Source organism: Sinohyriopsis cumingii, chromosome 6 (genome assembly GCF_028554795.1).
Source record: "Sinohyriopsis cumingii isolate HCF-2022 chromosome 6, ASM2855479v2, whole genome shotgun sequence".
Classification (NCBI taxonomy): Eukaryota; Metazoa; Mollusca; class Bivalvia; order Unionida; family Unionidae; genus Sinohyriopsis; species Sinohyriopsis cumingii.
The window spans coordinates 28,108,882-28,128,111 of NC_142966.1; the positions used below are offsets into that span (position 1 = coordinate 28,108,882).

At 35.1% G+C, this 19,230-nt stretch overlaps 1 protein-coding gene across 2 annotated transcripts in view; it reads right to left on the reverse strand.

Annotated features, from left to right (window-relative positions):
- Window positions 1-19,230, reverse strand: part of LOC149796554 (transmembrane protein 144-like) — a 52,795-nt gene that overhangs the window by 13,910 nt on the left and 19,655 nt on the right. For both annotated transcript variants that reach the window (XM_089961253.1, XM_089961252.1), the window contains 3 exons: window positions 15,307-15,390; window positions 7,815-7,894; window positions 3,157-3,254 (listed from right to left, as the gene is read on the reverse strand). In XM_089961253.1, coding sequence (XP_089817379.1) covers window positions 3,157-3,254; window positions 7,815-7,894; window positions 15,307-15,390 — 262 coding nt within the window. The remainder of the gene's footprint in view (window positions 1-3,156; window positions 3,255-7,814; window positions 7,895-15,306; window positions 15,391-19,230) is intronic.

Genomic DNA, 19,230 nt, shown 5'->3' on the forward strand with positions numbered 1-19,230 from the left:
ATAAGAAGAACTCTGGGAAGGTAACCCAACCCATAGGAAGTGTTAGTTTGTGTCTCATGATCGCCCAACATATGTGAGGAAGCTTACCAATAGCTTACCATGGGTCGGTGGTTATTATTGGGTGTTTCCAGGATTCTTCCTCCACCACTTATCATGTGCTGAAAAATGGCATTAAACTCAAAACAACAAAATGGGAAGAAACAAATTTAAGAAGATACCGACACTTTTATTATTGCAATTCTATTATGATCAAAGTTACAGAACATACAATTTTTAACTTTTTACTCGGAGAACGAGCTTGAATTTCTGTCCAGGAATTTTGTAATACAAGGGGATGCATCAAGGTGATTTCACTTTGAAATACAAGGAGACTCATCACAGTGATTTCACTTTGAAATACAAGGGGACTCATCAATGATTTCACTTGTAAATACAAAGGAACTCATCACAGTGATTTCACTTTGTATTACAAGGGGACTCATCACAGTGATTTCACTTTGTATTACAAGGGGACTCATCAATAATTTCACTTGTTAATACAAAGGAACTCATCACAGTGATTTCACTTTGAAATACTGGGGGACTCATCACAGTGATTTCACTTTGTATTACAAGGGGACTCATCAATAATTTCACTTGTCAATGCAGAGGAACTCATCACAGTGATTTCACTTTTTAATACAAGGGGACTCATCACAGTGATTTCACTTTGTATTACAAGGGGACTCATCAATAATTTCACTTATTAATACAAAGGAATTCAACAAAGTAATTTGACTTTTTAATACAAGGGAACTTGTCACAGTGACTTCACTTTTTAATACAAGGGAACTCAACATAGTGATTTCACTTTGTAATACAAGGGAACTCAACAAAGTAATTTCACTTTTTAATATAAGGAAACTTGTCACAGTGATTTCACTTTTTAATACAAGGGAACTCAACACAGTGATTTCTCTTTTAAATACAAGGGAACTTGTCACAGTGATTTCACTTTTTAATACAACTCATCACACAGAGCTCACTATAAATTAAATGCTCATGGTTGGGTATTTACTGATGTGTAGATTTTACCTAATAATTCACAAAGTAAATAAAGTCCAAAAGACTTCATGTTAACTTTGAGAGTGATTAGGTAAAATTTACACAAATACCCTACCATGATCATTTTATCCTTATAATTCCAAGTTACTTCCTTCTTGTCATCATATCAGGAGATTTTATCAACAAAGTTCACTTTTAGGTAGACATTAGCCTCTTAACTGTGACAGAATACATAGCCTGAAGGTCACTAGCAAAGAGTTGTTGATTCTTTATATAGTAATATAGGGTACGATGTCACAGTGGGTCATGCCTGTGATATATTGATTTGATCATTATTTTAATATATAAAACTGTTTAAATCTGGCTATTCCTTTTTGTCTAACGTTATGCTTGTGTATGGCATGTGTTGTTATAATAATCATTGTTCTGGCTGTCTATGCATTTGGACCTTTCAAAAGCAAAACCATGTTTACTTTAAGTGAGATCCCTTGCTTGGCATATAATTTATGACCCTGACCTTTAATAGCAACTGGCAAAACAATGTCAAAATGCAACAATTTCTCAAGACTGGCTTGTGAAGCTTATCATGTTCATTTTTTTGCAAAAGAGTTGAGTGTTGAAATGCAGGAATGACTCTGCAATTACGTTGTTTTAACTTCTAATGGGCAATTTCAATCAAGGGTTGCGATCACTCCGGTGGCCTAGTGGTTAGAGCATTCACCTCTGATGCAGGAGGTTGCAGGTTCGAACCCTGACCGAGTCCTAACAAAGACTTACAAAAATGGTACTAATAGCAGCCTCGCTTCGCACTCAGCATTAAGAGGTTAGTGTTAGGACTGGTCAGCCTGGTGTCAGGATAATGTGGCTGGGTGGGACATCATGCTCCATGTCTGCGGCATGATGCTCTAGTGCTAGACATCACTATAAACTGTCACACTGCAGACATTGTAGTGATACGTCTGAAAAATTGTTAAAGCTAACTTAAAAATCTAACACACACACAATCAAGGGGTTGCACATTTTGGTCAGAAATCACAACATTGGCTTGGTGGGGATTGTTGCTATCATTATGGTGTAAGATGTTGGTATAGATAAAGCTTCACATAAAATACCTGGAAATGTGAAACTAAAAGTAGACCACAGAATTTACAGATGTATGTCTTGATCAGTCTCAAGTGACCACTTATATCCAATCAACTTGCAGAAAATTTGGTTCATTCATAGCAATAGAAATTGTTTTCTAATAAAAGGGGACTCATGACAGTGATTTTACTTTCCAATATAGATTGACCTGTCAGTGATTTTACTTGCAATACAAGGAGACTCTTCACAATGATTTCACTTTTTAATACAATGGAACTCTTCAGTGATTTTACTTGGTAATACAAGGGGACCCATCAGGGACTTCACTTGTAAATAGAAGGGGTCTCATCAATGATTTCGCTTTCTAATACAATGGGACTCATCTGTGATTTCATTAGTCAATACAAGGAAACTCATCATAGTAATTTCACTTTGTTATCCAAGGGTACTTATCAGTGAATTTCACTTTGAAATACAAGGTGATTCATCAGTGATTTCACTTTGTAATACAGAGGGACTCATCAATTATTTCACTTTGTAATACAAGGGGACACATGACTTTGATTTCACTTGTTAATACAAGGGGTCTCATCATTATTTCACTTTCCAGTACAAAGGTACTCAGCAGTGATTTTATTTGTCAAAACAAGGGGACTCATCAATCAGATCTCACTTTGTAATACAAGGTGACTTGTCACAGTGATTTTACTTTGCAAGACAAGAGAACTGAACACAGTGATTTCACTTTGCAATACAAAGGGGCTCATCACAGTGATTTCACTTTGTAATACAAGGAGACGCATCAGTGATTTCTCTTTGCAATACATGGGGACTCATCACAGTGATTTCACTTTGTAACACAAAGGGACTCATCGGTGACTTCACTTTGTAATACAAGAGGATTCATCACAGTGATTTCACTTTGCAAAACAAGGGGGCTCATCAGTGATTTCACTTTCATTACTGATTATATGAACAATGATGATGGGGGTAGGGGTGGGAGTGAGTGGAAACAAAATGCAAAATTACCTTCCTGACTAGCTCCAGAGTAATGGTCTTGTACATAGATGGCTGGCGTAAATAGCTGGCCATATAACAACCCAGAGGCTAAGGATAAGGAGATACCCCTGCAAGAGATAATGAAAATATGCTTTGCAGTTTTTTACATTTCTAAAAGGGCTGTAGCAGAAACAATGTTTTGCAGAATATGGTGTCTCATCTATGAACAGTGTGACATGGACAAAATAAAAAATCCTGGCATGCCAACCGATAGGCATTAGTTATGTATAAGATTATACTCAGGCTTCAGTTTAACACAGCAAATGATTTGGAAAATGTATGACTTTTCAAAATCTGTAATACACACTAACAATACTGTTGATGCAGTCACGGTTACCATCATTGCTAGAAAAATGTCAACTATATGTTATCATTCTCATTATATGAAATGCAATTTTTGAAGTAAATTATGTTTCTCTGAAAATACTTACCTAATCACATCAATATTAGGGATATTAACTACCTCCTGAATCCATTCTACTGAAAAGATGAAACTCCATTTTGTCTATCTCATACTGACAAAGGGCAATAACTCTGGCCCATTACCTCCACTTGCCAACAAGTGTCACTAGTTTGTAAGCTGAGGGATATGTAAACAAGGATGCTTATGTAGTGTAATTTTTTTTATATGGTTGACTGAATTTGTCTAATTTCTCATGCAAATTAAGTTTAAAAGGACTTACTGTCAATAGTCAACTTAAGTCAATAAGATACCTATTGAAACTCATGTATTTAGTTTACCCAAACTGAACTAAACATATCAACAAGAGAGATAAACTGTACATAGACTTTATTTAGGAAATCAAAATAGCATATGATGTGCACAAAATATTTAAAGATGCACAATAATTCAAGAAACAATATTTATTATTCATGACACATAAAACTGAAATATTTTACAATGACATTCCTTTGAGACTCTGTTTTATACATATAAAGAGAAACAACTGCCTAAAACTTACAAAACCAGTATTTATCTAGAAAGTATATTAAAGAAAATAAATAGTAGTACATTATTTTTCCTATCCCCCAACATTTTTAAAACAATTAAGAAGAAATTAATTATACCAAGATGCAATGAAATTAAATTTTGGAATTTTGTAGGCCTATGAATGTTTATAGCATTTCGCTGTTTTTCTACTCATAAACCTATAATTTATAGGTATGAAGTATAGTAGATAAATTTCTACATCATGGTAAATAAAAACATAGTTTAAAATGTTCCTAGTATGTTCCTTCATATGTGCTGCATGATACATAAACAGCAAAGAAAATAAAAGAACACAATATTATCTGAAACACTCCTTTAAGTTAAAGCATGAATATCTAACCAAATCACTATGCATGAATTTTATTATTTATCAAATTATCTTTCTCAAGTAATGACATCCAATCATTTGTTACCCAACAGAAAAGAAACTAAACCTCCAATGAATGTGTTACATCGCAAATGAATCAAGAATGTGTTTGTGTGTGATTTGGATTTTGAATGTAGCTTTAACAATTTTTTTAGTCATATTGTTATGATGTTTGCAGTGTGGCAGTATACAGTGATGTCTAGCACTGGGAAATCATGCTGTAGACAAGTAGCATGATGTCCCACCCAGTCACATTATCCTGACACCAGGCCGACCAGTCCTAACACTAACCGAGGTGGATACTCTAACCACAATGCCACAGGAGTGGTCAAATCATGAATGATTAACACAGACCACTTATGATATTAATGAACTGATTATAAAAACTACATTTTTAAAATGTCTGAAATGGTCAGGAAAAACAAGAAATATAGGATGGACTTTCACAAGTTAAAAAACCATTTATCACCCAAAATAACATAAAAGTCTAAATAAATCTAAGTAATATAAAGATCTGCTTACTTAAAAAGATAAAAAATAATTTAGGATCACATAATGCCACTTATGAGACAAAAGTTCTCTTTTACCCATGATTTCTATCTCTGCTGTGCACTTAACGGTTGTTTCCCCCTTTTCTGTTCCAAAGGGTGATTGTTTATATACTGGGTTTAAGTTAATCTTAATTGTTTACAAAATTGTTTCTTTACAAGGATGAAAAGTAATAGTTCAATTTAGAAGAAAATATTATAATACTTAATTTTTGTGGGATTATAAAAATTGTTCAATATAAAGTGTATGGAATTCACTGTTTATTCTTTTATACATAAGAATGTTTGGAACTGAGATTAGATCGCTCACAAATACACATCAAACGAATGTGTAAAGTGAATTTGACTTAGGTGGCGCTCTACACTTTCTGATCTTGCAAAGGGTTAGACTGTTAATGAAAAATAATTTCCCAGGTTTTCCCCACTGGTTATAATGGCTTAAAAAGATTGTATATCTTAGATATTGATGAAAGAACTTCTAATTCCATTTATTTTGGTGTAGAATTAGTGGGTGTAATTTGAGTTATAGAGTATATAGTTGGTCATATTTTGGATGTTTACATATTAAAAAACTGCTAGATCTGCTTGGTCATGTTCACTTCATGGACTTCAGTGGTAAATTGTAAAAAGAAAAGAAAAAAAACAGCTGAAAACTTTTAATTTTTTTAATATATTTTTTAATTCATTCACTGAACTTACAGAATCATATACTATCTGTCTGGCAAAATTCCTTTCCCATATTTCAAAAACTGCTAAAGTTAGTGTATTTCAGACTATCTTATTTACCATATAAATTGGGACATGATAAAATAAAAAAAAATGTTCATGTCCCAGAACTTATGGTGAATTTTAATTCACCTAGGTCATATGTACCAAAACTTAAGAAAATAAATAAATTTGTATTGACTTTGTGCCCCCCCTTTGCAATAAAATAGATCAACAAAACACTTATTTGATAATAAAATGAAATAAACTAACCTTGTATTATCATTTATTCCTCTTTTTTCATTATGAGCGTTAAAGAATAATATATAGTCATGAACTCTGCATATGTAGCATAGGCTTCCATACTGTGGCGTGTATCGCTTATGTCCGATAACACATGACACATTCTTCATTGACATGAACATTGAGAAACAAATAGTGTCTGGCTGTACTCAACAGTTTGAATATGTTACCCGCCTGATAACTTGATCCAACATAATTGCAAACGAAAGGGAAATAATCAACCTTCTAATAATGATGCACAATAATACAAATAATCTTATAGTAACATCAAACAAATTTAAAGCTTCTTAGCTGAAACAACAGTATGGCAGGTGGCTGGAAGGATAGAAAGAAAAATAAATGTTCCCCATTTTTGGCCAAAAGGTTCAGGGCCATGAATGGATGGGGCATATGTCATGCTGATCTTTCTACTGGATTATGTGTGCTTGGAGAACAACATATAAGAAATCACAGTTGACCAGTTGACTAAGCAGGCTAAAGTTAGCAGTCTTTCCCAATCTTATGTTAGGCCAATGTTAACTAAATCAACAACAGTATCTGATGAGAAATATTCGCAAAGATATAGGCATGATTAATATGGATAATTTAACTTTTCCAAGATCATAAGGATGAAAACAGTCCCCAGAGAGACAGCAATCTCATCAAATCAAATACAACTCACATCCACAGTACAAAAGTCATACAAATCTCACTTACTACAGGACTTAATACCATAATAGCTTCTATACCAATTTGCAGAAAAACCTTACTGAGATTCAGTTCCCAAAATTCCAAGTAAAATAAACCTTTTCTGTTTTAAGAAGACTAAGCCAATACAATGCAAGATTCCCTTGTTAATATGATTAGGGTTTGCTCATTATAAAACTCATCCAATACCATGCTAGCCTTTTTACTAAATGTTCTGAAATTCCAATCAGAAAAACCATCTTGAGTGATATGAGGCTCAGCCAAGATCACCTCATTATGCAGGGATCTCAAGGATAATTAACCTTGTATGGTACCTTAATGATATAAGCTTAATTACCAACTTTCTCAACATCAAAATGTTTTAGATCTTGTTGAAATAAACCTTTACTCCAAATCTGATTAAAATCAAAACAGAAATATGACTTCCTGAGTGTTAGTAAGCCTAGCCAATCAAATGCAAGATCACCTTATTAATATGCACAGATCTGACTTCCGTCCAAGATGATAATGACATAAGCATCTATTCCAAGTGTTATCAGAACTGGATCAGAAATAAGCCATCCAGTAAATCAGATTATGATTGCCTCATCCAATCATTAATATGCATCACTCATTTGAGACCTTGCAGAAATGACCATATATTCAAGGATAAATCAAAATCCTATCCAAAATATGGCCTCTGGAATAGTAACAAGTTCAGCTAATCAGATGCAAGAACATGACCACCTAAAACAAATGCATGGATCTTGATCATTATCAAACGTTTCTGAGATCTTGATCATATAATCATATAATCCACGATTGATCAAAATCTAATCAAAAACAGGACAGAAGTGTGCTAAATGAGCAAATGCTAAGAGAGAGAGAGAGAGAGAGAGATGCCAGACACAAGACACCCTCCTATTTGCTGTATTAGATACAACTACAGGGTATACTGCAGAGCAAATAGGAGGGTATAAAGAACATGAAGAGCACCCCCTCTACTTCAAACCGAATCAACATCTTAAGCAACAATGGTTGTACTCACAAAACTCGTTTTCTTGATGTACTAAGGTTATCAAAGAATGAGCCTCCAGTGGTGACATCTGCATTTATGATGGTTCTTCCCTGAAAAAAGCCACATAAATATGATACATTATTGGATCTTTTCATATAAAAACCCATTTACAATAAATAGGCTTACATAACTTTATAAGGTTCTATCTCACATGTATTGTAGCTGATTGATCCAAATAATAATATAATCAAAAATGAGGCTATGTGAGCTTCTTTTCAAGGAGTGAATATTGGTCCTTGAAATAAATCATGTATCATGACTGCACAAGATCAAGTGTCAGTGAAACGGTAAACTTCATGTAATCACTTTTGTGTGAAAAATTGTAACACACAGCTCCTTCCCACACTATACCGTCTTCATCATCTGATTCTATCTCAATATTTGACAAACTAAAGAAAGATGACAACCTAATGCCACTGCTAACACTTCTTAAATCAATATTATTAATCTGATTGATAAACCTAAAATTTATGATTCTGAATCGCTAACAAAAGCCAGTTTCCACTGTCAACAACTGCATGTATTAGCTATCACATTACAATATTCCAGAGAATCCCATATTTAGTGTATGTTTTTCACATCAAGAGCAATCATTTTTAAGCTCCATTTTGATTGGATGAATGTTCAATTACTGCCCATTGTTAATGAATAAGATTGTTTGTAACAAGAACATGCATAGCAGATCTATCCATCACTGAGGTATAAAGCACATAACAGGCAAGCAGATATATCCATTACTGCAGATAGCAGTGCTTGTTTACAAGCTGATTTATCAGTCACTGTGGAGGTAACGCACATGTACGCAATGGATATACACATCAGTGGTAGGGAAAGATTCAACATTAAGCTCTCTACATCCCAAATCAGCCCTACAACAAAATGAAAATTCATCTTTTCTCCTTCTGTTTGTCTGTCTGTCTGTCTCTCTCTCTCTTTCTCTCTGTCTGTAGATACAGGGCACTTGCTCCTGCACATTACCTCCCTTTGCCAACACTAGATGTTACCAGCTTTTAAGCTTAACAAATTATCCTCAAGGATGATTGTGTGGAAGGGTCTTTAAATAATGTGATCAGTCAATTATTCTTGCAAAAACAAAATTTGCAGAAACATTTGCTTTCTCTTTGACAGCATTTCCTGATCACATTAACTTTAGGAGAACCTCTACTTTGGGTATCCTTCTAGGAAAAAGATTTGATAATTTATGCGAAAGATAACTGCTCTAAAAAAAACACAGCCTTGGTGCATGAACTGTAATTGATCCATCAGGTCAAGAAGATGATTATCAGAATCTTCTTACTTTTAAAATCCAGTGAAGCTAAAAGGCTGTATTGGCTTAACAAGGGTCTGGTGGTCATCTGGTAGGTAGTGACAGGACCCACCAAGTTCTGGTTTTGTCTTGTCGAGATAAAAACTAATGAAGGTTGATTCTCTATGCAGGTCAAAATCTTCTATGATCTTTCATTTCAAGAAGATAGATGTGAAGAGACATTTCCCCTTGTCCACATTTGCATCAAAATCCAGCAACAAGTTTGCTCCCCAAACATAGTAAGTGTTGTCACTTCTGGTTGGGGCTTCTCCAAAGAAATTTCTGTCATGCGCCAACTGTGGTTGTACCAATAACACAGGAATGATCTTACCTCATTTATCATACTGACCTTTTGGATAAGTGGACTGGAAAAAGGGTGCCATTAAGTCACTTGTTACAGGTGCATCTACAGGTGGCCCCGTGGGAACAAATCCACTGCCACAATGAATAACCTGAGGAAATGCAAGAACAATCTCACTAAAATTCATGCCCTCCTGGAAACTTAATCACTTAAGAATGATGTTCCATATGATAGTGAACAAGAGACATACAAGATTCAAAATGGTTATAAACTTCAGGTGGACGAAACACTGGGATGAAAGTCAGATTTTTCCCAATCAAAAGAAAACGGTGATTATTCAAAAAGGATTGGAAGATTATCTGCCCTTGAGGAGAATAGAATTTACCATTTGTTGTAAAGATAGTCAGCTGAAACAGGCTGATGATACTACTGATAATTTTGGTAAAGGCCAAGGGGATGACATTTATAATGAACAGAGGGACTCAAAACTGATGAACCATATTGCAGAAAGCAACCCAAGAAAAATTGTGCATATGTGGGTGAATAGGGACATGAAAGAATGCATCTTTGAGATCAAACCAATGCCATTCTCATCACTTCAGATGACAATTTGCATAGATCTTACTGTCTCTATCCTGGACCTTGATGGAAGAATGAACTCATTAAGATGACTCAATACTCTGATTGGCCTCAACTTGCCACTGACCTTTTTAATAAGAAGTAACCATGAATAGAACCATGGACATTGTCGTTTTAATAAGAAACAACCATGAATAGAGCCACGTACATTGTGGTTTTAATAAGAAACAACAATGAATAGAACCATGGACATTGTGGTTTTAATAAGAAACAACCATGAATAGAACCATGAACATTGTGGTTTTAATAAGAAACAACAATGAATAGAACCATGGACATTGTTGTAATAAGAAACAACCATGAATAGAACCATGGACATTTTGGTTTTAATAAGAAACAACCATGAATAGAACCATGGGCATTGTAATAAGAAACAACCATGAATAGAACCATGGACATTGTGGTTTTAATAAGAAACAACCATGAATAGAACCATGGACATTGTTGTAATAAGAAACAACCATGAATAGAACCATGGATATTGTGGTTTTAATAAGAAACAACCATTAATAGAACCATGGACATTGTTGTAATAAGAAACAACCATGAATAGAACCATGGACATTGTGGTTTTAATAAGAAACAACCATGAATAGAACCATGGACATTGTTGTAATAAGAAACAACCATGAATAGAACCATGGATATTGTGGTTTTAATAAGAAACAACCATTAATAGAACCATGGACATTGTTGTAATAAGAAACAACCATGAATAGAACCATGGACATTGTGGTTTTAATAAGAAACAACCATGAATAGAACCATGGACATTGTTGTAATAAGAAACAACCATGAACAGAACCATGGACATTGTGGTTTTTGTACAATCTCCACTCTTGCTGAAGAATGAAATCTGAAGCCACTCTGAAATGACATCGTTCACCCATTCATTTTGTGGAAATAGGTTGATTCATTGTGACTGGAATTGTAGGAGTCAGGTTCCAACCAGTAAGCTGTCAATAGAAAGTGGGAGTGATAAGTTAGTGGTTGGCAACAGAAGGCTTGGGGTGGAAAAATTTGGTTTCTTACCTCCCCTTTAAGGTTGCCTTCAAGACTGGTTTGCTGTTATCTGCATGCATAAGGTTGATATCTGAGTGGAATGTGTGACATAAAAGTACCTACTTGGCGGGCTACTTCCACTCTAAATACAGCTGCCAAACTGTGACAAAGTGAAAGGCAATGAGCACTGGAATAGTTAGTATGTGGCTTAGGTGGGGTGAAGCAGATACCACTGTCTCATCTCCGTCAATCTAGACTGCAAGATGCAATGGCAATAGAGCAATACACAACCATCTTAATCACATTTTTAATTATGCTAAACATATTCCAAGTGTGCTTATGGCATGATCTTTCTTATCTTTGGGGTGGACAAAATCACCAAGAATGCCAAGTTAAGCATCAATGAAGTGGCCACCATGTTCTGCATAACTCTGAATGTCAGGTCAAAAGCACAGCAATAGACCATGTAGAAACTGCACGGTTGTTATCTTCACTGATACAGTGTTCCTATCAGTTTAGAACATCTGCACTTCCACATATATGAGTGCATGCAATACTGGCAAGAGAAGGATACTAGCAATTGGCTCAGCAAAACCAGCAGGCCTAGAACTACCCAGGTCTCAGATTTTTTCATACAGATGTTCCAAGATTTCTATAATCCTCACTGAATGCAGAAGTAGATGAAAAGAGGGGCTTATATTCTCCTTCCCAATTTCTAGTTGCTTTAACCTTACAAGCTTAGTTGATGGATGGCAGTATTGGTCATTCATGTCAAGACAATATATGACAAATCTCAACCATCACTTTCAAGACGAACTACATCTTTTCCATCATTGAATCAAACTTTTCTAACTGATCTAGTTTATTCCTACACTTAATGTTGGAGTTGTTCTTATAAAATTCAATTGTATCATTCACAGCAACATGAAAGTAGAAATATCATTGTCCCTAATCAAAATCATGAACCTATCCACTGCATACATCAACATATGACCCTCCTGCTGGACTGGTAGGTGATCAAATGACATGGTTTGTATCAACATAATGTATAGTTGTATGGGAAGCTAGAAGGCTGAATGATCAGCTGACTTGGCAGCATAACAGATGAACAATAATATGCATATCTATAAGATTTCCTTTTATGGCATAATTTGTTGATGTGACCAATGTACAATATTCAGTATGATAGATCACTAGATTGGCTGGTCTGAGACTGAAGGCTGACAGCAAGGATTTTAGTCCCTAAGGTCATGCTGAGGTATACAAGACACTCAACTGTCTACCAAAAAAAACCAGGAGGATAAACTCCCACCAACTCCAAGTATATAGTCATGTCACAGAATAAGGCAAGAAATAACTTAGTTTCGCCTTAGAACGATTTAATCATTTTCGTCGCACATGTGTACAACATTACCTAGGGTGGATAACTGTTTCCCTAGGTAAACAACTGAACTAGCATGTATATCATCATAGATCACTTGCGGCAGGAGACACAAAAAGCATGGGTAATTTACCCTTACTAATACTCATTCTCCTGTAGATTTAAAGCAAGTTTCTTCTCTAACTGACACATTGGTTGTTTTGTTTTAGTTTGTAATACTGGTAAGTGACAATCATTTTCTGGATCTAATTGCCATTATTAAAGTGTAGTGATAGTGATGATAATGAAAACAAAAAAGGTGTCTGCAAATTAGGCCTTAAGTCATAAGGGGTGTAATGGTATAATGTATGTGTTTTGCTACATGTGAAGAAATCTTAGAGACATTTAAACAATAATAAAATTACAAACTAACAGTACTAATCTTGAGCAGTTCTGGCATTCAATAAGCAAACTGAATCTATCAACAGGATGGAAATGACTTAAACATTTTGGTGGAATAAGTAGAGTTGTCCTAACATTGCCATATTCTAAATCCAACAGACAGATGGACATTTCCATTTTGATGAAAATTCAGGCTAAAACTAGATGAAAAATGGATCCAGTAACAGAATATCATCTTCTAAGTGTTAAGATCAACAATGATGAGGACTGCCACTTACATAATCCAGTAGTGATCTAAGAAATGCTAAAAATACTTGTGGTACATAGAAGAGTGTGTGTGTGTGATTATGATTTGTAATGTAGCTTTAACAATTTTTCAGTCACATCACTATAATGTTTGCAGTGTGGCAGTTTATAATGATGTCTAGCACTGAGGCATCATGCTGCAGACATGTAGCATGATGTCCCATCCAGTCATTATCCTGACACCAGGCTGACCAGTCCTAACACTAACCCCTTAATGCTGAGTGCCTAGCAAGGCAACTGTTAGTACCATTTTTGTAAGTTTTTTGGTATGACTCAGACGGGGTTCGAACCCATGACCTACTGCCTCTGAGGCAGACGCTCTAACCACTAGGCCACCAGAATGGTGATACATAAAAGAAGAGTATGAATGGCAACAAGATACTTCAAAAGGGCTGACTTGATAAAATTACGTGCATATTTTAATATTTAATAAATGTAAATTTGTTCACTGGATTTTTTTATTTATCAATTGCATGTTAAAAACTGGGCTGACAAAAATCCTCTCTCTTTTGAGGTCAAAACTACTGGCCAAATTTTGGAAATCTGATCTGCCCTGCCCTGTCTTTTCTATCACATCTATGATCTCACAGTGAACGGAAAATTTAATGCAAACTCTGACATATATATGATGTTTCTTCCTGATGTGGCTGAATATATTAAGTGTGATCAGAATTAGGGGTGAAATGACACACCTGTGCCACATATCAATGATTCATAATATGCAGTCTGCGATAAGATACATATCGATACACATATGAACTTGATGGTCTTTCAATCTTTGGAAGGTAGGTGGTGCCCTTTCATGTATATTCACATTCTGGTCCTATTTCCATTATGCAGACTACAGACAGACATATAGTTATCATATATTTATATGCAACTCTCATTGATAAGAAGACAACAATATTTTCAAACAGACTATCTGTTTGTTGCATTGAGGTTTATCCAGCGTTTTCGGCCATTTAATGGTGGCTCCATTAAACTCCCATTGTTTTGTACAACATGAACGAATCGAAAACATCTTATTATCAAATTTCGTGTCTCAGTTGAACGTGGAAGACATTATGATGTTATCTTCAAAAAAGAATAAATAATGCAATTTCCTCATGCAAAGAAAATCTCATCTAGACCAAATTCAGGCATGGGAATAAGGTTGAATGCTAACAAAATCTATTTCATTTTACTTCCTGCAGATGCAAAAGACTGCTGCAGCCACAGGTACATGCATATTTGTTAGTGAAGGAAAACTATTGACTACACCCAGTCCTATTCTAAATTTTATTTAACTTACACAAGATGATAAACTTGAGCTGTTTGAAATCTGCCCCATAGCTCATTCTATGCTAATTATAGTTATTCCATCAGCACCTTCATTCACTGGTTAAATATCTCTGCATCGGTGGCTTCATATGAATAATATTCATGGTTAATATTACAGCATTGGTATCAATGACTTCGAATGAATAATATTCATGGTTAATATTACAGCAGTGGTAACAAAGACTTTGAATGAATACTATTCATGGTTAATATTACAACATTGGTATCAATGGCTTCATATAAATAATAGTCATGGTTAATATTATAGCATTGGTATTAATGGCTTCATATAAATAATAGTCATGGTTAATATTACAGCATTGGTATCAAAGGCTTCATATGAATAAATAGTCATGGTTAATATTACAGCATTGGTATCAAAGGCTTCATATAAATAATATTCATGGTTAATATTCAAGCATTGGTATCAATGGCTTCATATGAATAATAGTCATGGTTAATATTATAGCAATGGTGTCAATGACTTTGAATGAATAATAGTCATGGTTAATAATCAAGCATTGGTGTCAAAGGCTTCATATGAATAATAGTCATGGTTAATATTACAGCATTGTTATCAATGGCTTCATATGAATAATATTCATGGTTAATGTTCCAGCATTGGTATTAACGGCTTCAGATGAATAATAGTCATGATTAACATTTCAGCATTGGTATTAATGGCTTCATATGAATAATATTCATGGTTAATGTTTCAGCATTGGTATCAAAGGCTTCAAATGAATAATATACATTACAACAATATTACAGCACTGGTATCAATGGCTTCATATGAATAATATTTATGGTTAAATTTATCAATTACCGTTCTTCTGCTGAAGACAATAGTTTCACGGCTGGAGTCACCGGTATAGATAGATGTGGATGTACTATCAATTAGGCTGTTATCCTATAAAAATAAATAAGCAATTAAAAGGCAGGTGTAACAAGATAATGGTCCCTTAGATCCTAAAATATATAAAATAATGACCCCTTAGATCCTACAATATATTAAATAAATCATTTTTCCTTAAAACAATACAAAGTGACTTTCACAAGTTGTTTTCCTCAATCATTAACCTCTCCTATCCAACCAGGCTCTGTCTATTACCTCACTTAGAAAGCCACAATTTATCCTTCATAGTGTCCCATGAATTTCAACATCACAAAAAATTCAGCCATTGGTCTCTGTGATAGGACGTAAAGACGTAAAACAATAAAAAAAGAGCATTAAATTAGAGATGATATCATGTGGTGATAAAACCTTAGTGATGTTATATTTATTTCTTTTACATGATTGCTTTTAAAATCTCTTTCACAGGATATTATCATTGCCCAACCCTAAAAGGCACAGTTTACTAAGTGAAAGTCACAGTATTTGTTTAACCATGGAGTAATAAACAATGTGACTGGGGCCCCGAGTGGCCGAGTGGTCTAAAGCGCTCTCCATTAAATATCACTGCCATCTCACCTCTGTCTGCATGGGTTTGAGTCTCGGATTCAGCTAATGTGGGTATGTGAGAAAGCTTGCCAGTAGCTTCTCGTGGGTTGTTGGTTCTTTCCCGGGTTTTCCCAAGTTCTTTCTCCACCATTAATACTGGCTGCCATGTATAGCTATTCGTGTGCTGAAAAATGGCGTTAAACCCTACAACAACAACAAGACAATGTGACCACTATTCAGACCACAGTTTTATGCATCAATAATTAATCTGATTAATCCAATATCTGAGGCCTCACAAGAAATGCAAGCAAGCAAGTCATCAAATTCCTTTATTCATACACTGGCACAATACATATTTAACCTGCTGCAAGTAACATACATATCACAATGTAAAGTCATTAGTACAGAATGTTTACCAATGAATAAATATATCTCAGGGCTCAAAATTAGTGGTTGTCTACTAGCCCAAGGCTAGTAGGTTTCCTGTCAAACTAATAACATTCATAATGTTAATAGTCTGATGGGCTAGTAAGTTTCAGTTATCAACAGTCAGTGTTTGTTTACATATTCCCTATGGACTTGAGTTCAGCAAATGTTCTGTAGAATCAAAGTGGTGGCCATTGTAAACACAGTCATAAAATATTAGCATGAGAAGATGAAGTCAATTTCTGCCTCGGAAAGGTGCGTTTCTATAACAGGAAGCCATCCAATTTTGTGCATTTTGCTTAACAGCACAAATTATGGTCCCATCATTAACAACGGAAGTTTGGTAATTGATCCTAATTAATCTGATAACAAATTAAATGATAAAATGATGTGGTATCACACTTTATTCACTCAACCACAGTAACAAACTAGAAAGCAGTATACCACACAAAAGAACACGGCAAAAACTATTTAAAAAAATTAATTTGCATGGGTATTTTTTGTTTAAGGTTCTTTTCTCTTCTGTTTGCTAGCCAAATGCTCCAACAGTCACAAACGGGAAACTGCATATTTTACAGCTGCATCAAAATACTTATAAGAATTAGATCAATTTATTATGATGACATTATTGGCACATTTTCCATGCAACTACTTTTTCTATGATGATGAGACAAGCTGAGCCATCTCAAGACACAGAAAAGTTCCCTTTGGGAAACAAGGCAAGTGATTTTGGCCCGGAGAGATCAAAACTAAACAGGTCTGACCGTCCTTGTTGGTACCAATATCTTCAGTACCATTATGTCTTTACATGTCAGAAATCACAGAGTAATATTCCCTTAAAGTCTTAGGAGCTAACTGCTTTTCATCCAAGATAAGAAAGAAAACATTAGCTAACAGAGCACGAGTTTGTCTGTTATGTCGCAATGTACCCCATGTGAAAGACTTTTCTGCAGAGTCAATCTAATATTTCACACTATTTTAGTCACATTATGAAATAACCCACCTGACTGACCCATCCAATAGGAAATAAGTTAATACATCTAAGAACCCACATGACTGCACTAACCAATGAGAAATTACTCTAAACTTTTAAACAGATTCCTTATATCATTTTTTTTTTCATTTTTCATTTCTCCCATGACTGGCTGTTTGTAGGGGAGCCACTGATGACTTTATGACAACCTCTCCATTTTGCCCTGTTCTATACTGCTCTTTGGGACTTTACAAAGTCAATGTCTTTCCATTTTTTATGTTATTTTCTCATCTCTACTTATGTCTGCTTTGTTGTCTCTTCCCTCTCATTGTGCCTTTAGGACTCTCTTTGAAAACCCAGATGAGTGTGAGATGTAATCATGTCATCTTAGTTTGCTTTTCCTTACATCTATATGAGCATGAGATGTAATCATGTCATCTTAATTTGCTTTTCCTTACATCCATATGAACATAATATGTAATCATGTCATCTTAATTTGCTTTTCCTTACATCTTTATATGGTCCAATTGCACATTGGATTATATTGCGGACCTCTTCATTAGAGACATGGTCTAAGTATGAGATATTTATGATTACTCGATGGCTAAGACACATCAGGTCCTATGCTGCAATGAGGAGGAAAAGTAGCTGAAGCTCTCCAAAGAAGAAACGTTCGTGGAAACTGACTACAACATTTTGGAAATCAATCATTATGTTTGGGAGGATGTTGAACAAGGTTGATACAAGGTAGATGTTGTTGTTATGAGTTTAATGCCATTTTTATCAGCACAGGATAGGCTATACAAGGCAGAAGGTATATTTGGTGGAGGACAAACCCAGGACAACTTCTAGAAGAGCCAATGACCCAAGGGAAGCTACTGGCTAGCTTTCTCACATACCCTGTTGGCCAAGCCCAAGACACAAACCCACAGGACAGAAGTGAGCTGTTAGTGATCTTTAAAGATAAGCTCCTAAGCCACCTGGAAACACTGACACAAGTTAGAAACTGCATATCAAGATGAACAAGGTGCTGAGAATGGATGTCCCTGTGTACTACCCACCTGCTAAGTATGCTTATTTCACAAAGAATGAAAATATAAATAAAGTTACCAGTAATACAAAGTGTAACAATATTAACACTGCATAAATCATAAATATCTGAAACTGGATGGTGAGAAAAATTCACAAATTATAAAGAAATTCAGGAGGTACTGCAACACTTTTCACCATTCAAGCAAAAGCATAAAACTGGACAACACCCAGTAGATTAGTAAAAGTTTCCTCTGACCCTTGCCACCCCATTTTTGATATTTGGACATTTATGTTGGGGTGTAGGGTCAGAGTCCACTGCCTATCGAAAAGATGGAATTCAGCACAGGGTAGCCACTTACTAGCTTGCCCAGCAAACTTTAACGACCTTTCATCCAGACATACCAGCATTAAATCGATCGGAATATGATTTTTTTCTCAGAAATTGCGAGTAGAACATTCATTATTTCTTTAATCTGCTGACAGACTAGCTGAAACTATAGCGTTGATGAAATCTGACCTGGAACTTGCCATTTGCATTCAAGGTCACATTAATGCACAAATCATATTTAAAAGTCACAATGTTTGGACATAAAAATGCACGCTTAATTTTCAACATATTTATTCTGAGAACAATGACTGGAAACCTGCTGGCATTGTAGCAAGGTGGAAAAAACCAGATTCATCCAGTACTATGCACGTGTCAGTGGACATTTTGTTGGCATCACATGACTACCGCATTGACCTGTGCTCTCCGCTTGGTGAATCTGGTTTTTTCTAAGTTGCTGCAACATTTACAGATTTCTGGTCATTGTTTTCAGAATAAATATTTTTAGAAGTTTATGTTCTTTCATTTTTCTATAAATATTACATGATCTTCA